Source organism: Sturnira hondurensis, unplaced genomic scaffold (assembly GCF_014824575.4).
Source record: "Sturnira hondurensis isolate 20B ecotype Veracruz unplaced genomic scaffold, ASM1482457v3 Scaffold0021354, whole genome shotgun sequence".
NCBI lineage: Eukaryota > Metazoa > Chordata > Mammalia > Chiroptera > Phyllostomidae > Sturnira > Sturnira hondurensis.
Window position 1 is genome coordinate 19,372,236 of NW_028093985.1, and position 25,489 is coordinate 19,397,724.

The window sequence follows — 25,489 nt, forward strand, 5'->3', positions numbered from 1 at the left end:
CTAGCCCAAACTTTATAACACTTATTATCTATACTGACATATCTAAAAATGTATTCTAAGAAATATTAATATAATCAAAGGTGTTAATATATGGCTTAGTAATTTTGTGACTACTGCACATTATACACGTCTCTCTCTGAAAAGTCACAACATATATTAGCATTTTAAAGGCTCTAAGAAGTCCTGTAGTAAAGACCCAAAGACAGTCTAAGTCAACAGCTCTGCAATGTGCCACGGGGACCCCCTGATAAATGAAATTTATTTATTAAAACCTGTGTATTTATTCTTCCATGTTTAAATGTCAGTCAACTTCAAAGTACACTCCATTTGATGCAATGTACTTTTCAAGACTTCTACTGCTCAAAAAAAATTTTTGAACTCATTGATTTTGATGCCTTTTAGTGCTTCTGCTGGGTTTTTGTTTGTTTGTTTGTTTGTTTCACCTCTTCCACATTAGCAAAACATTTGAGGATTGTTTTGCTTCAAAAAACGCCTGCTTCAAAAAATCCTTTGAGGATTTTTTCATCAGGGGAAACAAAAAAAAAGGGCATTGGAGGGCAATATTGGGTAAATAGGGAAGGTAGGTTATAGGAGTCATGCCATTTTTTTGGTCAAAACTTGTAAATCACCCATCATGAAATGGGCAAACACATCAAAAGTCTTCAAAAAAAATTCACTGAAGCGGAATGCAGCCTCTCACAACACAGGCTGGTGCACTGATACAGAGGAGTTCACCTAGTGAACTCCTAGCAGGGCTAGCCTGTACCACAAGGAGCCTGTCCTCCAAAAGATAAGTCCAGTTTGGGGGGTATCCCTCTTTGTATGTTACTATGAAACACGTATTTCCATGAATATTGACATTCTGAAGCATACTATCATTCTCCAAAGTACAACTGGCATAATCTGGTTTGGGTTTTCATTTGACAACTAACTATACTTTTTGATACCTTTTGCTATTAAATTTACAAGGGTGTGTGTTTGTTTCCCACAACTAGCTGGCAGTCCTTTAGGAGCAAAGACTATAGTCTGGTACATTGTTAGTTCCCAGTGTCTGGTACTTCAAGATATTGAACAAATACTCACAAAACCAGTGCAGGTGAAGACAATGCTGAATTTATTCTAACTGCACACTTAGCCAATTTTTCGTAAGGCAAAATAGAGAGGGTGGATCAAGAGCAGATTTACAGCTGTTCATGTGGAAAATAATATAAGAAATAATAAATAGTAATACAAGAATAAACTATGTTTCATGTACTCACAACTGTAAACCTATTTTTGCCCCATGCTTTATAATGCTGCTGGTATTTGGGACATTAAAAGAACTATGAAGAACCAAAACCTAGACCAAGGCCTTCAGCTGAAGTCTTTGATGAACTGCAGGGTTAAGTATTTCACTAAAGCAAACAATGCCTGACAAACAAATCTGTAATTGATGACTTAAACATACATGTAATGGACACCCCTACCCTCACTGCAACACACATGCGTACATGTACACACAAAAGGATGCACACTCACACCTCAAAAGTCCCTTTTCTGATAAAGTAACTGATTAGCAAAAAAGCTCTACGTGCAGAAGAGAGTGATCAAAATAATGAAGAAACTTGAAATTACCTAATAACAGTTGAAGGAATTGGGGAAGGCTTTGGGTGGGGGTGAGAGGAACTTGTGGGGAAAAGGTGAGAAGGGTAGTTAAGAGGACAGATTATTCGTGTAAAAAGATAAAGATAAAAAGTAAAGAAATGCTGACTTCAGCTCGAGACAGGAACTTTTAATAATCAGACTAGTACAAATGTGGAATAGGTGCTCATAGGAAGCATGTTTCCCATCACTAAAGAGGAAAAGGCAAAGACTGGACAACCCACCGGCAGGAATATTGCAGGACAAATTGAAAGTCAGATGAGAAGCTGGACTAGAAGCCTCTTAAGAGTCTTCCTGTAAGGGGGCCTAAGATAGGCATCTTGTCCCCACCCAATGCAGCAGCTGCTCCTACTGACACTGTCGAGAGGGAGAGAGAGGAAGAAAAAAGATGTATTTCTGTCATCCTGACCAGGAATTCAGAATACATGTCCTGTGAAACGAAGGCCACAGAAAGTGAACGCAGCTCACAGAAGCAGTGCTGTGCCACAGATACAGCTGAACACATCTTTGAAGAATTGAGATGCCAGTCAGCATTGTTTCTATCATAAAATGCGTTCTACATTCCAAATTAACTCAGACAAATTTTTTAAATCTATCTTGTTCATGAAAGAGCCTACCTATATTACCTTCCATGCTGTACTATTATTTCACCTTTGTTTCCCTAGAGTGTAAGTTGCTTGCAGCCAAGGAGTATTGTTTATGTATTTGTGTTCACCACGGATCTCTGGCAGGGTGTTTTGGTTAAGACGCCTGCTTCACTAACAGAGAGTAAGCTCAGTAGAATATCATGAAATTTTGTAATTAGAGACAGTATAAGCAGTGAGTTAGGACACATATCTGTGCCCTGTATTCAGACTGGCTCCCTGTATTACTCATTTAACCTCTTCAAGCCTCAGTTTTCCCATCTGCAAAATGGTGAAAGGATTATGAAGAATATTCCATGTAAAAGTACTTGTCACACAGTAAATGCTCAATAAATGGTTAGTATAATCTTCAGCATAGAATAAGTGTTAGGAGAATTAAATAAGTCTGTCCCTTATTAAAATTATTTTATGTAAAAACACTATCAAATATTAGTATTAAGAGTTGATTATATGTTAAATAGATACTGCAACTCCTCCTTTTCCTGTCAAAATATTAAAACGACTAATATAATGTGGAAATTATATACCTGCAACTGTGATAAAGAAATCAGGAATTTGGCCCTGGGACAGATACCTGCTTCTTCCGGATTTCTCCAAAGGAATTCAACAATCAACGCCCTGTGATTTTTCTGCAGCAAAACAATGGGTTCTGAACCTACGTCAATTAATCGAACACGTCACACAGCCCAATATATCTTCTTCTGGGAGACTGTCCGTTTCTCTGCTTTACACTTTGAAGGCAAGAGGCGCCTGCCTAGAATCTGAAACTTTACGGACCAGGCCCCGCTCCTCACCCCACGCGAGTACAATAAATTCTAACTGCACTGGCAAAAGTGGGAATAAGATGAGGCAGGCTGCAAATTCCCTTGGGGAAACGTATTCGAGGGGGCTCCACGGTACCCACACCGCACCTGTGCGGGTCCAGCCAGTGGCCTCACAAAGAACCACCGATCCAACTTAAGTGACAGACGCGCCGCCACCTCACCACTGCCCACTTCACGGTCCCGCCTACTGCTCGGCCACGCTTTTTCAGCGCAAAATGAGCACCCGCGGCCCCTGATCCTTTCTCTCACTAGGTTTTCATTTCAATCATTTGAACCGCCTACCAACTTCCACTTCTGCAAAAGCCGCAGTGACCCGAACTCACCTGGGACAGATGTTTCTACAAACGGAGTCCACAATCTAGCGCAAGCGTGTTTCCCAGGCATCGCTCACGTGACTTGAAATGGGTGGCTCTTAGCGTGCTCGGTATTTGATTAAAAGGTCTTAAACGTGATTAAGGCTGGGAAGTTCAGCTTTGCGCATGTGCCCATTCCGCTGCTGATGGGAGTTGTAGTTCCGTGTGTGAAGCGCTAGTAGGAAACCGAACTGCCAACTCTGTGGTCCCCGCCCACCTCTTCCTAGGGGGGGTTGCGGGTTGTGGGAGACAAGTCCAGCACCAGGGGGCCGGGCTCTCCGTACCCTCTACGATGCTGCTGCTGTGCGTGTGGGTGGTCGCAGCCTACGCGCTGGCAGTGCCAGCTCCCCGGAGTAGTGGGAAGTGGCGGGGAGCAGCTCAGGCTTGGCCCGAAGAGCCTAACGTGGTGCTAGTTGTGAGTGACTCCTTTGTAAGTACCTAGAGGCCACGGGAGCCGGAGCGGGCGGGAGGAGGGAGGCGGTACACTAGTCCAGGTACGCTATCCGCCCACAGCCTTTCCCGTGCTTGCAGGCTTTGGGAAGCAGAATCTGAAACTTTTCAAACACATTTTACCCGGATGCAAAGTAAGAAGTGCCTTTTATCTTGAGGCCCCATGTACACACGTACACCACATAAATATGCATGCCATACATGTAATAATATTTTAGTAAATAAAATGCACTCTGATAGCGTCTTTGCAAATTATTTTTATTTTTATTTTATTGCTACCCTCGATGCACTGAATTATTTTACCATTCTTATTGAACAGTCAGTCCATACACCCGTTTCATTTAATAGTAGTGGGGCGGGGCGGGGGGGGATAACATTCTGCATCTCCATAAAAGCTTGTTAGTTTTCCAGTGATCATTTCCCAGTTCCCGTCAGGTTTGCAGGAATTAGTGTTTGGGTGAGAAGTGAAGAAAATTAAACTTATTTTTATTACCCAGGTATCTGATAATCCTATTTGTTATGATGTAAATGTATTAGTTGATACAATGTGATCCACTCCCTGATATTCCAGGAAAATTGTGTGTGTGTTGTCCTAACCTTGAACAGTTTTTAAAACTTTTCCCAAGCTATCAACCAAAAGAATACTACTATCAATATTACCTGATACTTTTAGTGTTATCCACAATTTTAAAACTAATGCTTGGGCAAATGTTTGGCTACTAATTATAACATTAGTTTATTATCACTGGGTGTAAGTGTGCTCATGTGTATAGTTGTTGAGGGTGTCTGGCGCCAGAGTGCTTTTAATCACTATGTTGTATTGCCTTTGTCATAGACTAACCCGTGATGATTCAAGTTACATAATCTGGGTGTCCCCGTAGAATGTGTTGAGAAGATTATTTAAAGTAATATGAATATTTAGTAATCTTTAGGATTATCTAAACTTACAGAACAGGCAATATTGGAGAGTAACATGAAAGAGTTAATTAGGGAGTGCTCCTGAGATTAAAGGGAAAGAACCAGGACTGTGCCCAGAAAGAAGTTGAGTTTTGTTGCTGTGTCAGTGGAGGTAGTTCTCATACTGGTATGATGCTTCAGAACTGATTCCAGTTGGGTTGAGGGACCAGGCCTTTGTACCCTCCTGTCGGATGACCATTAGCTAAGGGCTGCTCCCAGAATGGGGCATGATCACGGGCAAGGCAACTCTCTTAGAAACAGAGGCAGTCTTTTGTTTCTAAAAGGAATGTGGGTGGTGCATCATAACATCTAGAAACTTCCAAAGATGACTGAAATAATTAGTTTATTTTTTTAGTATAGTAAGAATACATAGGTTTTTATATACTGGTGTATATAAAAACATAATATTGTGTACAGTCTAATATCTTTTACAAATATAGAAGCAAAGATCCTGAACAAAATACCAGAAAATTAAATTCAGCAATATGTAAAAAGTATTATATACCATGACTGCATGGGATTTATCCCCAGACTGGAAGGTAGGTTTAGTATCTGAAAATAAGTTAATGTAATACACCATGTTAATTGAATAAAGGGTGAAAACCACATGATCTTCTCAACATATGCAGAAAGCGCTTCTGACAAAATTCAACAGTGCCTCCTGATAAAAGCACTCAACCAACTGGAAATAGAAGATAATTTCCTCAATCTGATAAAGGCATCTGCTAAAAAGCCACAGCTAATATTACGCATGACCGTAGAAAACAATGTTTTCTTCGTAAGATCAGGAACAAGACAAGGAATACTGTGTTTATTCAATATTGTACTGGAGGGTTTAGGCAGGGAATTTGACAAGAAAATGAAATAAAGGACATCAAGACTGGAAAGGAAGAAGTAAAAGTATCTCTGTTTTGCAGATAACATAATCTTGTATATATAAAATCCTACGGAATCTACTTCAAAACTACTAGAACTAATGAGTAAGTTTAGCAAGACTGTAGGATATAAGATCAATATTAAAAAAAAATTGTATTTCTCCCTGGCTGGTGTGGCTCAGTGGATTGAATGCTGGCCTGAGAACCAAAGGGTCAGCAGTTCAATTCCCAGTCAGGGCACATGCCTGGATTTGGGACCAGGTCCCCAAGAGGCAACCACACATATGATGCTTCTCTCTCTTTCTTCCTCTCTTCCCCTCTGTCTAAAAATAAATAAATAAAATCTTTAAAACATTATATTTCTACACACTTGATTGATGAACAAACTGAAATTACAATTAAGAAGATAATTGTATTTAAAATAGCATCAAAGAGATTGAAATAGGAATATATCTAACCAAAAAAAGTACAATTTTATACTCTGAAAACTGCAAAACACTGTTGAAAGAGATTAAAGAACACCTAAGTAAATGGAAAGACATCTTATGGTTATGGATCAGAAGAGTTAATATTGTTAATAAAGTAACAATCATCAAATTGATCTACAGATTCAACACAATTTCTGTAAAAATTCCTGTGATGTTTTTGCAGAAATAGAGAAGCCCATCCTAAAATTGATATGGAAATTCAAGGGTCCTAGAATAATCAAGACGATCTTTTAAAAGAACAAAGTTGGAGGACTCACACTTTCTAATTTCATAGTTTACTAGAAACTACAGTAATCAAGTTACTGTTTTACTGGCATAAAGATAGACTTATAGATCAATGGAATAGAATTAATTGTACAGAAATAAACTCTCACCTTTGTTGATTGATTTTCAACAAAGGTGCCAAAATCATTTAATAGAGAAAGAGTAGTTTTTTCAATAAATACTGCTAGGGAAACTGAGTAACCATATGCAAAAGAATTACTTTGGACCCTGCCTCACATTTCCAAAAACTAACTCAAAGTGAATCAATGAATCAAACAAAAGCTAAACCTATAAAACTCTTAGGTGAATATATAGGTGCAAATCTTTGTGACTTTGGATTAGGCAATTTTTAAAATGGGCAAAACATCTGAATAGATATATCTCTAACTAAGATACACAAATGGCCAATAAGCACACGAAAATATACTCAACATTGTTAATCATTAGAGAAATGCACATCAAAACCACAATGAGACACCAGTTCACACGCACCACAACCAAGAGGGGCTACAGTCGAAAAGACACAGTAACCAGAGTTGTCAAGGGTACAGGGGAATTGGACTGCTCACACACTACCGGCAGGAATGTACAAGGCTGCAGCTACTTTGCAAAACCGTTTAGCAATTCCTAAAATGGTTAAATGTGAATTACTGTGTGAGCCAGCAATTCTACTTCTAGGTATCTATCCAAGAGAAAGGAACATATATGTCCACACAAAAACTTGTATATGAAATTATATATAATACTTCCAAATACTGGAAACAACCCAAATATCCATCAACTAATAAAGAGATGTTTAAATTTAGTAATATTATTGAACAATAAATAAATGTGGTATTGATACATGCAGCAATGTGATGAACCTAGAATTTATTAAGCTAAGTAAAAGAAGCTAGTCACAAAGGACCCCAAATTGTATGATTCCATTTACAAGAGATGTCTAGAGAAAGCAACTCTATAGAGACAGCAGAAATGAAAGATTTGCAATTGCCTATGGTTGGGCAGGTAGGAGGCTGATGCTAAGAAGTGCAGAGTTTCTTTTTAGAATCATGAAAATGTTCTAAAATCTATTGTGGTGATTGTTGCATAACTCTGTGAATATACCAAAAACCACTGCCTTGTAGACATTAAATGGGTGAGTTGTGTGGTTTGTGAATTATATCTTAAACTTGTTTTTAAAAAAGAAACTAAGTGCCAGCCTGGGTCCTCAAGGACATAAGCATCATCTCTGTCCTCCTACCACCATACTTTCACTATTTTTAGCTTTGGTGAGGTTTCAGGAGTGGGATGCAGGTCAGGAGTGTACACCACAGAATCTAGTAAGAATCTCATCAATCTGATGGGCCCATCTGAGAACAACACTATAAACAGCCTTGCTGTGATAACAGAGAGACAGAGTTACTGTTACATCTGCCTTAAAATGATGCCTTGAAATCTAAACTTCACTGGTTTTCCCTGGTCCAGGCTCAGTTCAAACGGGTGTAACTATTGCTACAAATGGCTACTGCCGCCTATGGATAATTCATGTGTCAAGTTAAAATCCATGTTAGCACCTTCTGGATTCATTTCTGTAACTGGTACAAGGCCTTCATCTCTTTAAAGCAGGAACAGAAAGCAGGACTCTAAATTACAGAGCCGCAGGGATGGCAAGAGGGAGAGGGATGGTTGCCTCATTTGGGGAAGTTTCTAACTTGGAATGTGCGAAAGGTGGTCTGTGTCAGGATTACTGGCTGCGATTTATAAGGCACTCAGTAAATATTTGGTGAATGAAGTGAAATGAATCTTTAATCCAGAGATGTTCAATTCACAAAAGACAAATGTAATATGTTTGTAAACGAACTGTATTTTTGCAGAACTTAATACAACTAGATTAAGTACGTCTGTGACAAGATTTGCATTTGATTGGGTTCTTAGGAACTTACATTATGCAACACATACCCTCAATGTCAAAAGCATGCCAATAATACTCTAAATGAAGCTCAAACTTGTAAGAGAATTTGAACTATACAGCATCACCATGCTTCTGCCATGTGGCCTGCCCTGTCCCTCCAACCAGATAAGCCTGGGTTTCCTAGGTTCAAAACAGTGGCCACAGATGGTTATTATCCTTCATGTACAAAAGATGGTAAAAGTAAGACATGCAGGCATTTGGGATTTGTGAGGATAGGTTCCTGGGAGTTTGAATTTATGAAATTCTTCTGAGGAGAGAATATGCACTTTTGTCTTGGGCTTCCTGGCTCATCATTCAGGAAATTAGTAGGTGCTCGCTTAGCCTTCAGCGATTACTCCTGCTGGATATGGTTGTTTAATTCCACACACAGCCATGCTCTGATTCTTCCCATCTTAAAAAGAACCTGAGCTTAATTCTAGGCTCTCCTCTAGCTAACACTCCATTCTCTAACAGCCATACTATTTTTCTCTTTCCCTTTGCAAAACAAGTCATTAGAAAATGAATTGCTTCACTTTCTCACCTCCCATTGTCTTTTCCCCTTTCCAGTTTTGCTGTGCATCCCCACCGCTGTTGAGAGTGGTCTTGTCAAGGTCACCAACTCTCCATGCTTCCAATTTCAGTGTGTATTTTCTGGCCTAATTTCAGGTACCCTCTCAGCACAGCTGACTTTTCCCCTCTCTTGACATACTGTCTTCTCTCAGCTTTCATCAGACCCAGTCTCCTGATACCTGCCTCCCTCACTGGCCATTCTTTCTCAGTTTCCCATGCTGCCTTCTGCTCTTACTTAGGAATTCTCAGGGCTCCAGCGGATTTCTCTTTTTGCTCTCTCCTTAAAAGTTTTCATTTAGTCTCACAGTTTTCAGTACTCTGATTATGGTAGAGGTGCTCAAGTTTATTATACCAGCATAGGCTTCTCTGAGCCCCAGAATCCTGCCTGTAACTAACATCCTACTTTATATATTCATTTGGAAATCTTATATATCTCAAAGGGGTGTGTGTGTGTGTGTGTGTGTGTGTCTATCTATCTCCATCCCAGATTTTGGATGGGCTTATGGTTTAAACTGTTCTTTACTTATAATTATATTGAAAACATATAATACATATAATTCCAGGACTAGAATATTCTCTTTTTCTGTCTTTGCTTTTTACCAAAGAGAGTTCTTCAATTAGCAGTTCAATCCCAAAATGCATGTCTCCAGCCCAAACATCTCTCCCAACTTTCAGACTCATTTATCTAGCTGCCTGATTAATACCTCCACTTACATCTTACAGTTGTCTCTAACTTTACATGCCCCTTAAATTATTTGAATAGCTGGGTCCTTCTCATTATTAGGTCTCTTACTTCCCAGAGAAGCCTTCCCAGTCCATTCTGTCTAAAGTGGGTCACATTCGTTATTCTGTATATCAGGCTTTTTTCAAGTTATGAATCACAATTTGTAATTATATATTTTACTTACCAGTATACTTTTTGCCTCCCCCACTGCACTAAACTTCAAAGGCTTCAGGGACTCCAGACTGTGTCCCCGGATCTTTCACAGTGCTGGGCACTTAGTAAATACTCAGTAAATGTTGGTTCAATCAGTCGACTCATCATCCCCCAAAAGAACTTTCCAGACAGTCCTTTAATTTATTTCCTGTACTCAAGTGAATCTGAGTGTAATGCTGCATTGAATTCTCAATATAATGAGCCAGGTACTGATATCACTGTCTATACTTGTTTTGAGGATTTTAAGGTCATATTGAAGTCTTTTGATGCTTGTAAATGTTATGGTTAAAATGAAAGGAAATAATTTTCTTTCATGCGATGCAGTCATTGTTAATTAAATTTCTTTATTCCAGGATGGAAGGCTAACATTTTATCCAGGAAATCAGGTAGTGAAACTTCCTTTTATCGACTTCATGAAAGCACATGGCACTTCCTTTCTGAATGCCTACACAAACTCTCCGATCTGCTGCCCATCACGCGCAGGTACGAACATGCTTAATATTAATAGAGGAAAGTGGTCACATACTGAAAATGATTTTACAATTTAAAAGATTATCCCCAAAAGTAATACAGTAAGTCATATTTGGCATCTAATGAAAAAATTTTAGTGATGTGGGGTTTAAGTTATCTATTGGGTATTGGTGTTATTTGAATTTCTAATTTATTTTTCCAGAATAGGGGTTTTTTTTGTCATTTAAAACTGTTTATTTTTTTTAATTCTTTTTTATAATCTCCAACTTTTTTTAAAGATTTTATTTATTTATTTATCTTTAGAGGGGAAAGGAGAGAGGAAGAGAAATGTCAATGTATGGTTGCCTTTCATGCGTCCCCTGCTGGGAGTTGGCCTGCAGTGAACCGGCCTGCAACCCAGGCATGTGCCCTGACTGGGAACCAAACCGTGATCCTCTGGTTCGCAGTCCTGTGCTCAATCCACTGAGCAACACCAGCCAGGGCTAAAAAAGTGTTTAGTTCGGGTGTTACTGTTTCATTTCCTTATGACTGGTGACTAACAGTCTTTTGACCATACAAACAAATGAGAAAATATTTGTATTTTCTGAAAGAGTCCTATTTCCAAGGAATTTTTCAGGAAAAGTATAGGGAGTTGGGAGGGGACTTTATAATATACCACAAAGCAGTAAGAACTTGTCAGGTTTATCCGATGTTGTCCATGTTATTTCAGGTTACATACCTTATCTGTCTTTGGGCTCTATTTACTTTTATCCCAAACCTAATTAACCACTTTTATTATAGTAATTTAACAAGTAGGCATAGTTTGAGTGGCAAAATGTCTTTGACATTAAGCCATGTATAATTGAGAAATGGAAAAACTACTATTCTTATGAATTGTCTCTTGCTTTGGACCCTATAAATAACACTCAGCAACTTGCTTGTCTCTGTAAGTTTCCAGCATGATATTCTGTGTGAGTTGAGTAACCAGTTCCTTCACCTACATCTTCAGCACTATCAACTGTATAATCACCAATGATTAAAGGAAACCTGAACTATATTTTAAATTATATATCAACGACTAAGGGCAAGGCATATAAAAAGCCATTTTGTTATTTTTTTATTCTTAATTGAGCAAGTGGAATGAGGACTGGACTGGGGGAGGTGATGACCTGCATCTGACTCCTCAAAGGGCCATGTCAGATAAGTCTTCCGGTTTTCTTCTGTACCAAATGCCGTCTACACTATGTATCTCATTGGGTTGTTCCCAGCAGCAAATGAAATAATTAATTAAAACAACTCAATTGACTCTTAAGATTTCAAAAGGGTTGGGTGATGCTCTTCCTGGAAGAAGTACATTTTGAGCAAAGTGAAGGAATAAGAGTAATAAAAACTGACATTTATTGTATTCTTACTGTGTGCCCAACAATATTCTAACTGCCTTACCTGGATTAATTCATATAATCCTCACATTTCCATGGAATAGTTATTATTATTATCCTCATTTTGCAGATAAAACTAAAGTACTGAAAGGCTAAGTAGCTTATTAAATATCAAAAGCCACTCAGTAATTGATATTGGGATCCAAACCCAGGTAATCCCCCATCCCACTCCTCCAGAAAAAAAAAAGCCATTTTGTTAGATGAGAGAAAATAAAAGCTTATTTAACCTTACTATGTGTGTATACATGGTAGAAGGAAAAGATTTTTTTCAGTTTTATTGAGATATAATTGACATAAAACCTTGTATTACTTTCAGGTGTATAGCATAATTACTTGATATATTGATGATTTGCAAAATGATTATCACATTGAGTTTAGTTAATATCCATCACACCTCACATAGTTAAATTTCTTTCTTGTGATAACTTTTAGGATCTACTTTCTTAGCAACTTTCAGATACACAGTCTGACACTAACTCCAGCCATCACGCTGTGCATCACATCTCTAGAGCTTATTTGAACTGTAAGTTTGCATGTTTTCACCACTACCCCTCCCCCAAAGCCATAGCAGCTTCTGCAACCTCAGGCCGTTTCGAGTTTGGTTCTTTTTAGATTGCACGTATATGTGAGATTGTTCGGCATTTAGTATTTGTCTTCCTTTGTCTGACTTATTTCACTTCCCAGAAATCCCTGAAGGTGCATCCATGTTGTCACAAAATGCAGGATTTCCTTCTCTTATAGCTGAATATTATTCCAGGTAGCACATCAAACTGATTTTATTCATTCATCTTTTAATGGACACTTAGGTTGTTTCCATGCCTTGGCTGTGGTAAATAATGCAGTAATAGACAGGTGCAGCTACCTCTTTGAGGTAGTGTTTTAATTTATTTGAGACATATAACGAAAAATAGAATTGCTGGATTATTCGTAGTTCTAGTTGTAATTTTTTGAGGAACCTGCATAGTGGCTTCCTCAGTTTTCCATAGTGGTTTCATTAATTTACATTCCCATCAGCCATGCTTGAGGGTTCTCCTGAGTTCTCTTTTCTCCATATTCTAGCCAACCATTGTTATCTCTTGTTTTTAATGATAGACATTAAAGGCACGAAGTAATAACTTACACAGTTTTGATTTGCATTTCCCTGATGATTAGTGATATTGAGCATCTTTCCTTGTACCTGTTGGTCATTTCTAAGTCTGTGGGAAAATGTTTATTAAGATCCTCTGCCCATTTTTTTAATTGAATATTTTTGTTTTTATTTTTGCTATTGGTTTTTATGAGGTCTTTGTATTTTATGGATATTAACCCCTTATTCAATAGATAACTTGTAAATGGGTTTTCCAGTCCCTGGCTTGCCCTTTCATTTTATTGATGGTTTCCTTTGCTGAAGAGAAGCCCTTTAGTTTGATGTAGTCTCACTTGTTTATTTCTGCTTTTCTTGCTTTTGCTTTTGGTGTCAAATCCGAAAACATTGTCAAGATCAATGTCCAGAACCTTATCTGCTATGCTTTCTTCTAGGAGTTTCATGATTTCAGGTTGTATGTCCATGTGTTCAACCCATTTTGAGTTGATTTTGTGTATGGTGTAAGACAGGGGTTCAGTTTCCCCATCACTAGTTATTGAAGAAACTATCCTTTCCCCATTGTATATTATTAACTCTGTTGTCATAAATTAATTTACCATATATTCATGGGTTTATTTCTGGGCTATCCTAGTTTCTTGATCTATGTGTCTGTTTTATGACAGTATCATACTGTTTTGATGACTATATCTTTGTAATATAGTTTGAAGTCAGGATGACAGTATCATACTGTTTTGATGACTATATCTTTGTAATATAGTTTGAAGTCAGGAAGTGTGGTGCCTCCAGCTTTGTTCTTCTTTCTCAAGACTGCTGTGGCTGCTCAAAATCTTGCATGGTTTCATACAAATTTCATTCAATTTCTGTAAAAAATGCCAGTGGAATTTTGATAGGTATTACACTGAATCTATAGATTGCTTTGGGTAGTTATGGCAATTACAACAATATTAATTCTTTCAATCTGTGAGCACACATTTATCTTTCTAATTAGTTGTGTCATCTTCAATTTCTTTCATTAGTATATTATAGTTTTTAAATGATTTTATTTATTTATTTTTAGAGAGAGAGGGGGAGGGAGGGAAAAAGAGAAGGAAAGAAACTTCGATGTGTGGAGAGGCAACATCAGTTGGTCGCCTCTCACATGCCCCTAACTGAGGACCTGGCCTACAACCCAGGCATGTACAATGACCAGAAATCGAACTGAAAATCTTTTGGTTCACAGGCTGGCACTCAGTCCACTGAGCCACACTAGCCAGGACATAGTTTTTAGTGTATATATTTTTCACCTTCTTGATTAAATTTGTTCCTAGGTATTTTATTCTTTTTTATGCAATTCTAAATGGGATTGTTTTCTAAATTTCTCTTTCTGGTAATTGACTGATTTGTGGGTATTGAACTATCTTTACATTCCTAGAATAAATCCCAATTGATTATAGTATATGATCCTCATAATGTATTATTGAATTTGGTTTGCTAATATTTTTTGAGAATTTTTATATCTGTGTTAATCAGGTATATTAGCCTATAATTTGCTTTCCTTTCTTTCTTTCTTTTTTTTTGGTAGGTTATTTTTTATGATTTTAGTACCAGGCCTTATAAAATGAGTTTGGAAGTATTCCCTCCTCTTCTGTTTTTAGAAGATTTTGAGAATGATTGGTATTAATTCCTTTCAGTGTTTGATAGAATTCACCAGTGAAGCCATCTGGTCCTGGACTTTTATTTGCTGCAAAGTTTTTTGTTTTGTTTTGTTTTATTTTGTTCTAGGTTGTTTTTATTGCATTTTTTTCCATTAGCATTTAGTCCCCTCTACCTTCCTCCTCCCTTGCAATCACCACACTGTTGTCCATGACCATAAGTTCTTTCTCCTTTTTGCTAAATCACTCCACCCCCTACCCATCAACCCTCATAGCTGTCATCCTGTTCTTTATGAGTCTCCATTGTTCAGTTCGTTCCTTAGATTCCGCATATGAGTGAAATCATATGGTATTTTTCTTTATCTGACTGGCTTATTTCACTTAGCATAATGTTCTCCAGGTTGATCCATACTATTGCAAAAGGTAAAATTTTCTTCTTTTTAAAGTGGGAGTAGAGGAAACATATATGACAGACCCACTGCCAGCATCATACTCAATGGGCAAAAACTACAAGTGTTTCCCTTAAGACTGGGAACAAGACAGGGATGTCTGCTTTCACCTCTCTTATTCAATATAGAACTGGAAGTCCTAGCCACAGCAGTCAGACAGGAAGGAGAAAGAAAAGGCATCCAAATTGGACAGGAAGAAGTAAAATTATCTTACTTAATTTGTAGATGACATGATACTATGCATAGAGAATCCTAAAGATTTCACCAAGAAACTACTAGAACTGATAAATGAATTCAGCAAAGTAGGATATAAAATTAATATTGAGAAATCAGTTGCATTTTTATATGTCAATAATGAACTAACAGAAAGGGAAATTAAGAAAACAATTCCATTTATAATTGCTTCAAAAAGAATAAAATACCTAGGAATAAATCTAACCAAGGAGGTAAAAGACCTAGACTTGGAAAATTCTAAGACACTGAAGAAAGAAATTGAAGAAGATACAAGTGGAAGCACATATGTATTCATGGATAAGAAAAATTAACATCATTAAAATGTCCATACTACCCAAAGCAATCTATAGATATGACACAATTTCTATCAAGTTTCCAAAGATCTATTTCACAGAATTAGAACAAATATTTCAAAAATTTATATGGAACCACAAAAGGCCCCAAATAGCAACAGCAATTCTGAAAAAGAACAAAGTTGGAGGAATCATGCTGCCTATATGAGCCTGCAAAGTTTTTGATTAATGATTTCATCTCCTTACTTGTAATTGGTCTGTTCAGATTTTCTGTTTCTTCATGATCCAGTCTTGTTTGATTGTATGTTTCTAGGGATTTATCCATTTCTATGTTGTTAAATTTGTTGGCATATAATTGTTCATTATAGTCTCTATTGATCTTTTGCATTTCTGTGGTATCAGTTGTAACATTCATTTCTAATTTTATTTATTTGAGTCCTTCCTATTTCTTTTAGCCTAGCTAAAGGTTTGTCTTTTTTTTAAACCAGCTCTTAGTTTTAGCAGTCTTTTCAATTGCCTTTTCAGTCTCTTTCATTTCTTTTCAACTCTGATCTTTGTTATTTCCTTTTTCTTACTAACTTTGGGGGTAGTTCTTCTTTTTCAAGTTCCATGAGATGTACAATTAGATTGTTTATTTGAGCTCTTTCTTTTTCTTTACTGTAGCCGTTCATTGCTCTGGACATCCTTCTTAGAACTGCTTTTTCTGCATGCCATCAGTTTTGGAATGCTGAATTTCCATTTTCGCTTGTCTCAAGATCTATTTTAACTTTTCTAGACTTCTTTGACCCATTGGTTGTTCTGTAGTATGTTGCCTAATTTTCACATATTTGTGAACTTTCCAGTTTTCTTCATTGTAATCAGAAAATTGCTTTAGTCTTTTTAAACTTACTAAGACTTGTTCTATAGCCTAACATATGATCTACCCTGAAATGTCCCAGGTGCGCTTGAAAAGAATATATATTCTGTTGCTTTTGGATGGAATGTTCTTTAAATGTCTGTGAAGTCTACCTGGTATAACAAGTGGTTTAAGTCCAGGGTTTTCTTACTGATTTTCTACAATATCTGTTGTTGAATGTGGGATATTGAAGTCCCCTAGTATTATTGTATTGCTGTCTATTTCTCCCTTTAGGTCTGTTAATATTTGAAGAAAGATTTATTAAGTAGTTGTGTAAAATGAGGAAATTAACCAATATGTACTTAGTGATCATTTTTATGATTGAAAGAATACTCTAAATTCTGACAGACATTATATTGAATTTCAACTGCATTTACCTTACGAAACTTTAACCTATCAGGGGTGTCTAACCTTTCAACATCTCTGAGCCACACTGGAAGAAGAAGAGTTGTCTTGGGCCACACATTAAATACATTGCGATATGCAATCACAAAAGAATCTCATACTGTTTTAAGTAAATTTACAATTTTGTGTTGGGCCGAATTCACAGCCACTCTGGGCTGCAGGTGGCCCATAGGCCACGGGTTGGACACTCCTGCAAACCTTAGAGACTCACCTGTAATATGGAAATGGTAACTCCTAGCAGAGTTTTCCCCAATAAATGAGGTAGTTAGAAATGTTAGGGTAAAGCACCTTATGCAGCTATGTTTTATTCCAGAGCGTGAGCTCTAAACTAGTAGACTCCAGTTCTCCAGGAATAATGGTCTCAATAGTTAACAAAAATTGTTAAGCTTTACACTAATCCCAATTTCCTTTTTCCCCAGCAATGTGGAGTGGCCTCTTCACTCACTTAACAGAATCTTGGAACAACTTTAAGGGCCTAGATCCAAATTATACCACATGGATGGATGTCATGGAGAAGCATGGCTACCGAACACAAAAATTTGGAAAACTGGACTATACTTCAGGACATCATTCCATTAGGTAAAAAAAAAAATAAACAAAAAACAGTCCTAACAGGTTTCCCTCTGCTATATCACATAAGTGAATTCTTTTTTACTTTTTAAAAATGTCTCTACAAAGGTAAAATTAAATCTCTTAATCCCTCAATTATATTAATTTGGCTAAAACTTTAGCTTTCTTTAATCTTCTTAAAATATTAAATTTGCTAATATGCTGATAATTTTGTTTTTCTTAAACATTAAAGGTCTATAAAAGTATTTATAAAATTGTTTAGCCCATGATTTATTTTTTAGTTTTTGTTATATAATATATACTTTTTTATTTATTTCACAGCCTGTTTTAAGACTGTAGTCTTCTTGCTACTTGCTTTTGTCAGTTCATTCTGTTGCGAGTCTATTGTAACTTTTTTTTCCCATTTTACTAAGCCCTCGAAAATCAGACAGCCAAGTGTGGTAGATAATAGTAGAGATCTAGAATCAGATTACCTACTTTTGAATCCCAGTTTCTTTATTTACTGCTAACCTGTAATGGTATGATCTTGGAAACATTATCAAAGTTAAGGAACTTTAATTTCTTTTTTGTAAAGATAAAATGAAATAATACGTGCAGAAAAGAGCTAACACAGTCAGTCTCAGATTTCTATCCTTAGATAGACTTGCTTTCAAAATTGGCCCGTGGCTGACAGGTGGGAACTTGAATTTCAGAAGTGTTCCCCATATTTCTTAGCTGATAAAATGACTTACTATGTACCCTGAGTTTTTGCACCATGTGGTTTATGTTGAACCTGCTTTCACTCTGGGAGTCTGGGGTTTTGGTATGTTCTAGGCAGAGGGTGTCTATGTAATCAACCCCAATAACAACTTAGGTGTTGAGTCTCTAATAGCTTTGACAGACAACCCTTCACATATATTGCCACAGTTAGACGCCAGATGAACTGAGTGTGTGTCCTTTGTGACTCCACTTGGCTACTGATACCTGGTTTCCTGTGGAACCACCCTAAGCATATTTTCCCTTCTCTGACTCTGCTTTGTGTCTTTTCACTGTCATAAATCATCACCATGAGTAACACTATTTGCTGAGTCCCATGAGTCCTCCTGGTGAACTTAGGTGTGATCTTGGGGTCTCCCAACACTTTGACTCCTGGCTCAAATATATATTAAGACCTCAGAGCAGTACCTCTTGCTTAACAGGTGCTAATTGAGGACTATAGTAACGATATTAGTGATGAGGATCATGCTAATGATAAGAACAAACCAGAGAAATAAATCAATAAAAATAATGGTGAGTGTAGTGAGATGAACGTTTCCCAAAAGTTCATGTCTACCTGGAGCTACAGAATGTGACCTTGGTCAAAAATAGATCTTATTTGAAGATTTTTTTTAGATTTTATTTATTTATCTTTAGAGAGGAAGGGAAGGAGAGAAGGAGAGAAATATCAATGTATGGTTGCCTCTCGTGAGTCCCCTGCTGGGAACTGGCCTGCAACCCAGGCATGTGCCCTGACTGGGAATCGAATCGTGATTGTGTGGTTCACAGGCCCACGCTCAACTGAGCCACACCAGCCAGGGCTTATTTGAAGATTTCATTGGAGATGAATTCATCCTGGATTTAGAGTGAATCCTAAATCCAATGACTAGTCCTTATTAGAAGAAGAAAGGACACACACAGAGAAAGCAGTGTGGAGACCTAGAGACAAATGGAAGTGATCACAGCTACAAGCTAAAGGATGCTAAAGATTGCCAGGAGTTACCAGAGGCTAGGAAGAAGCAAGGAAAAATCCTTCCCTAGAGCCTGTAGATGAGGGATCTTCAACCATTGTGCTACAGGGTCACACTGTCGTGCCACAGAGTTTTTAAAACTTGCAGTCAGGGGCTCTGACCTCTTTTCCTTAAATTGTCAAATAAAAAAATGACAAGAGCCAATACAACAAAAGCCGTCCAGTGTGAATGAATCAAAATTATACCTATTTTTTCAGACTGGTAGAAAATATATTTTTGGTGTCCTGCAGGATTTTAGCCATTAGTTTATGTGTGCCACGAGGTGAACAAGGCTGCGAATCGCTGCATTAGAGGGAGCATGGCCCTGCCAGCACCGTGAGTTCAGATATCCAGCCTCCAGAACTGTAAGAAAATAAATTTCTGTTGTTCTAATCCACCCAGTTTGGGTTAGAACAACACGCGGTTTGTAGTGATTTGTTACAGCAGCCCAAGGAAACTAATACAGTGAGTTTTGGGTAAACAGATACTGGAATAATCTAGAAGAATCTGAGTAGAGCAGGCCTTCCAATAATGTCCTTTTGTTCAACCCCCCATTTCATTATAATGTTGATGAGGTGCCCTAGGAACATAACACACACACTTTTTGTATCAATTGGCCATTGGTAAAATTGGTTTTGTTATAGGTCATTTCACTAAAGTCACAAAAATGATCAGTGGTATTAAGTGAGAACTTAATGTATTAATCTTGCTCTTCTGATTAATGTTAATTTTTTATCCCTTTCTGTCATCCAAAATCTAAAAGATATCAAGACTGGATACCCAGAAGAAATCCTGATTTCTCTTCCCCACCCCTGCCTTCGAATCCATCACCAAATATTATCAGCTCCCCTTCTAAAATATTTCTCCAATTTCTTCACCTCTCATCCTCTCCAGCAAGTACTATCAGCTCTTGCCTAAACTATGGAAATGGCCTCCTAACTTCTTTTCTTCTTATTTTCTGTAGGCAGCCAGATTGATATTTTTTAAATATACATCTAATCAAGTGACTTACCTGCTTAAAATCAGTGATTTTTATCTTTGCACATAGGCCAAAATCCCAAATCCACAACACTGCTAATAAGACCCTACATAATCTAGCCCCCACCTACCTCCAGTCTCACTTAGTACCACTCTCTTTCTCCCTCAGTATGCACTTGGTCTTTCTTTCATCCCTTTAACATGCTTTTGACTCCATCTGGACCATGGACAAGCTAGTCCTCCTGTGCAAAATGCTCTTCCCCTATTCTGCCCAGCTACCACAGCAGAAAGAAAAGGTGGGGCGGGGGGCGGGGGGGGGGAGTGTGGTGGGAGGAGCACAGGCTTTGAATCTGTCAGAATAGTTAGCTGCCTAGAGTGGCCTTGCCTACCATCCTTGTGATCTTGGACAAGTTCTTTAAATGTCAGTGTTCTTACCTGTCACTGAAATTAATAATATCCACCTCACTGGATAACTGTCATTTTTAAGTGAGTTAATAAGATTATATACAAGAATTAAATGAAATGATAAAGTATTAACAATTCCTGGCAAAAGGTAAGCATTCAATCAAGGTAAAATGTTGTTATAAAAATGGCTTGACCAGAATTGTAGTTTAATACTTACATAACTTTCCCTTCTTCTAAACTTCTTTGCATTACTATTATTTCATGGAGTTTCACAAATTTCTCTTCAAAATCCTTCTCCTCTTTATAAAAAATAAAGCCAATTCAAAGTAACATACAGCGGTTCTTATTATCCTATTTGTAATTCTTCCTCTTTGTTTCCTCAATCAAGGTGCTAATAAAAAGAAACTGGCCCTGGCTGGTATAGTTCAGTGGATAGAGCTCTGTCCTGAAAACCAAAGGGTTGCCAGTTTGATTCCCAGTCAGGGCACGTGCCTGGGTTGCAGGCCAGGTCCCCAGTAGGGGGTGTGTGAGAGGCAACTACACATTGATGTTTCTCTCCTTCTCTTTCTCCTTCCCTTCCCCTCTCTCTAAAAATAAATAAATAAAATCTTTTTAAAAATAAAATATAAAGAAACTGAAGTTGAACCCTTTGTGCCCCCTGTTATCATCATTCTAGGTATGAAATAGTTAAAATATGGCCTGAATTTTATTCTTCAGTGTGATAAGAATTCTGGAAGGGAAGGACCTGTCTTTTTTCATTGTTTTGTCCCATTGCCAGTAGTGCCAGTGCATTATAGGCACACAATTAAATGGCTGTTGAACTAGTGAATGGAATAAAAAGTTACATTGCTCTGCCTATAGCTTGCTATTTGATAAGCATTGATGTTCTGTTTAACCCAGGGTCATGTCATCTCTTCATTATTAGTATTTTGTGTATATCCTCAACTAATAGAGTATATCCTGATTTTGAGTTTTTTAATATTTTAAATATCCTTATTTTTCCTAAGTTCTTACTCATGTGGAATGCTAAAATTAGCAAAAGGAAAAAGGCATGTAAATGTTGACATTGCAGAGGTCAAAGGTAGTCTTCAGAATAACAGTTGCCTGCAGTGTATATCCATTTACTCACCCTGCCACCCTAGCTAGGGAAATTGAAATAAACTGTCAGGACTAATTGTATGAGTACTGTATCTTCCTGCACAGTCATATGGCTGACAAATAGGTCAAGGTTTCTGTTGATAGTATGTTGGCAAAGGCTATATGAGTTATGGCACATTATCTTTCAGATATTTCTGTGTAAGTTTAAAAGTGGATCTTGGGGGAAAAGTTCTCTTAATATCAAACTTCATAAATAGAGGCATATTTAGTGTTTTTAATAGACTGACTCTTAAAGTCAATACTCAAGTTTCTATAACTCTTTGTGCTACATTTACCACTGAAATTGTCTATTTTTGATCCTGCTTATATTTTCAACCAGAAATACAAGTTTTTCAGTTTATTACTACAGTGCCCTGCCTGTCTTTATTAGGCATCTAGCGATACTTCCTTCGTGTACCCGTTTAGGAACACTGGCCCCATTATGTGCCCCTCACTGTGTGTAATGAACTTCACGGCACTGGAGCTCTACACACCACACGCTTGTTTTTCTTCCAGACAGTCATGAATAAAGTGTTGGTGGTACCACTCAGTAAGATCCCACTTACTAACTAGAAGACCTCAAGCAAGCTATTTGTCTGCTTAGGATCCCAGTTGATTCAAATGAGCTTACACTACATGACTTCAAAGGATTTTCCTTTCTGAAATTCTGCAACTTCGATGGAGCACAGTGAAGTGGTTAATAAAGTCCTGATATTCATTTGCCCCCCTCATATTATAGGTATTGTGCTTATAGTAGTTTTGATCAGGTTCATATTTGCTATATCTTCTTAACAATTGAAAAAAACATTTGTATTTAATTCATTAGGTTTTTAAAATCTCTTCTGCTATCAGATAAAACTGCTTTGCCAATGTATTCCTAGTATTTAAAACACTGGTTCTCAGCCAAGGGCAGTTTTCCCCACAGAAGACGTTTGACACTGTTTAGAGAGGTTTTGGCCCACGCCACTGGGAGAAGGCCATGGGCATCTGGAGAGCGGAGGCCACAGAGGCTGCTAACCCAGCTGGGGTGCACAGGACAGCCCCTCCCCCAACCAGCAATTACCAAGCCAAACATGTCTGGGGTGCAGAGGGTAAGAAACCATGATCTAAAACTGTTTTATACTCATTGGCTTAGCCTTAGGAATCTCAACTTAATGTCACATCCACATTTTTAATTTTACATTTATCCCTCCATATTCTAAGCGACCAGATCCAACCGATACTAGTGTATCAATTTAGAATTAACAAAAACAAAGGAAATGTTAATTTGAAAGTGAATAGAATTATAAGGGAATTGATATTATATAGACGCTTTAATAACTAGATTTGTAAAATCAATACAGTTTAATAAAGAATTTGAATATTAAGTAACATTCCTTAAAGTACTAAACTGAAAGATGACCTTTATTTAAGATACAAACATAAGATCAGATATGTGCAGTACCTACTCAGCAAATATGTATGGGACCACCTCCTATGTGCCAGACACTGTTTTTAGAGTGAGGGGACACAGTAGTGATCAGAACACAAACACCTCTGACCTCATGGACTCACATTCTGTGGCATTAGAAGAGAATTTCAACAAGCTGCTGTCTTATCTTTCCTAGCTAAAAATTTAAAACCTAAAATACAGTTGTTCTTTACTTCATCTTAACACCATTGTAATTATGTACATTCCCAATTCTTAGAGCGTTATGTTTTTCTGAAGCCAGTTCGAAATAGGCAATTTTTAATCCCCTCAAATGAAAAAATAAAGAGGCCTGCTTCCCAAGTGAGAGTATTGCTATGGAAAAACACTCTGGAGCTAGAGCCTCTTGGCAAACAGCAAAAGGAAGCAACACACAAGCTGCTCACACCGCTCTTCCTCTCCCCTGCCGGCCAGCAGGCCAGCAGCATCCCCCACTTTCTAATTGGAGCCCGGTGACCCTGAGGAGGGAGGTCAGGAACAGTAACCACAGAGCCCTCCCTCAGTGCCCCAGAATTCTGCTGCCTAACCAATAAATCTGTGTTTACCTCACCGTTTCCACTATTATTTTATAGTCTAATATCATCTATGCCTCTAGGTCAGTTTTATACCTGTGGAGTAAGATTAGATTTTATTCTTTTCCTTACAGTGGAGAAAGACATCTATTCCTTTGGTCATTTTAGAAGCTTTTTTAGGACCTCCCTGCCTACCCACGCTCACGTGCCTTCTTATCTTTATTAATGTTCAGGATCTAGAACAGCTTGCATAATTCTGCGTGCATTCTCAGCATGGTATTTTATGGTAGTGAAAGAGCCTGCCAATGAGTTGGTTGTGTTTCATTATAACAGAACTCTCACTTGTGATGACCAGCAAATTCTCAGCTGAAGCAGCCTTTGGGGCTGTCTTCAGACTGCTGCCTACTGTACCTCCTCAGTCCTTGTCCCGTGGACAGGTGTTGGCTCTGAGCCTACTGCCTCGTTCCAGTCTTGGATTTTTCCCCCATTTAATTTACCAAAGTTTAATGTAGTATGTTTAGTCGCCCACAATGGAGTTTATCTCCTCCTTTTGCCAGTGCTAGCCATTTGAGGATTTGGAAGTTTATCTCAATCTACAAAAGAAGAGCCTAAAACTATCTAATAATGTGGAGATTTAACTTTTTGGATTTAGGTCACTTTAGCAGTAGCCAGGTGTGACCTAACTGAGGAGACTTATGGTTCAAAAGAGGTTAAAAAGAAGTCTAGTTGCCCTGGCTGGTGTAGCTCACTGGATTGAGTGCGGGCCTACGAACCACACGATCACGGTTCGATTCCCAGTCAGGGCACATGCCTGGATTGCAGGCCAGTTCCCAGCAGGGGACTTACAAGAGCCAACCATACATTGATATTTCTCTCCTTCTCTCCTTCCGTTCCCCTCTAAGGATAAATAAATTGAAAAATCTGAAAAAACAAAGAATAAATACACAATTTAAAAAAGTAATTTAAAAAAAGAAGTCTAGGTAACTACACTAAAGGGCAAAATGTGGTGAGTTCTGTTTAAAGGAGGAAGCGATCGTATGCAGATTTTTTTAAAGGGTGGGAGGAGAGGCTGTAAGGCACTGTATTTAACCTAAGATGCACAATTTTTCACAATTTAACATGTCTGAAATTGTAGTCCATCTTACAATTGATGGAAATTCCTTAGTATTGCCAGCTACTATAATTTCACACCCCCCAAAAAGGAAACTGGTTGGAATTAATGAAATTAATCAATAGGAAAACATACATATACTGAGCATTTATATAATGTATATTGAAAAGTGATGTTCCAATCTGAATTTGCCAGGGTTGGAATTACTCATTCAGTTAAAATAGAATTTGGTGGATGATGTCATATGTAAGGAAGATGGACGACAGCATTTGAGTCCTTTAAAAAATGGTATGTGTGTTTCCCACAACTTTGAAAGAAGAGTGTTTCATGGGAATGGGTATGGATTCCTTCTTCTCTTACAGAATTTGTTAGGCTGATAATATTTACATGGCCTTAGTCAGCCTTGTGAATTTCCAGGCAGAGACTTACCTGAGACAGGTTACCTGTTATAATCCCATCAAGAATGATGACTTGTATGTGCATGCATGAGAGAGAAAGAAAAATAGATATGAGTCTCCCCACAATATGAGATAATTATCTTTGGAATCTTAGGATGCTGAAGGTTTAAGTGTGCCCTCCTTATTCATTTTAAAAGAACACTTATCATCAATTTTAATATGTGATATTTTTCAGATGAGATTGTTACTATGTAAATTAGCCCTGGGCCACCTGTAGACTCAGTATCCAGGGCTATAGCAGTAGAAATTGGCACACTGGCACGGAACACCCACACAGCAATGGCACACATGC

General features: G+C 37.8%; 2 protein-coding genes across 5 annotated transcripts in view; one reads left to right on the forward strand and one right to left on the reverse strand.

Moving 5' to 3' along the window:
* Positions 1–3,500, reverse strand: part of SKIC3 (SKI3 subunit of superkiller complex) — a 76,968-nt gene extending 73,468 nt beyond the window's left edge. The window contains exons 1-2 of one of the 4 annotated variants that reach the window (XM_037032078.1): positions 3,433–3,500; positions 1,866–1,998 (exon numbers count right to left, since the gene is read on the reverse strand). The gene's annotated coding sequence lies outside the window, so the exon portion shown is untranslated. Of the gene's footprint in view, positions 1–1,865; positions 1,999–2,812; positions 2,915–3,432 lie in introns of those variants that run through there. The other 3 variants (XM_037032079.1, XM_037032077.1, XM_037032080.1) reach the window with 3 other exon arrangements.
* Positions 3,501–3,620: 120 nt separating this feature from the next.
* Positions 3,621–25,489, forward strand: part of ARSK (arylsulfatase family member K) — a 45,349-nt gene continuing 23,480 nt past the window's right edge. The window contains exons 1-3 of the mRNA XM_037032266.1: positions 3,621–3,892; positions 10,287–10,416; positions 17,233–17,392. Coding sequence (XP_036888161.1) covers positions 3,755–3,892; positions 10,287–10,416; positions 17,233–17,392 — 428 coding nt within the window. The 5' untranslated portion in view covers positions 3,621–3,754. The remainder of the gene's footprint in view (positions 3,893–10,286; positions 10,417–17,232; positions 17,393–25,489) is intronic.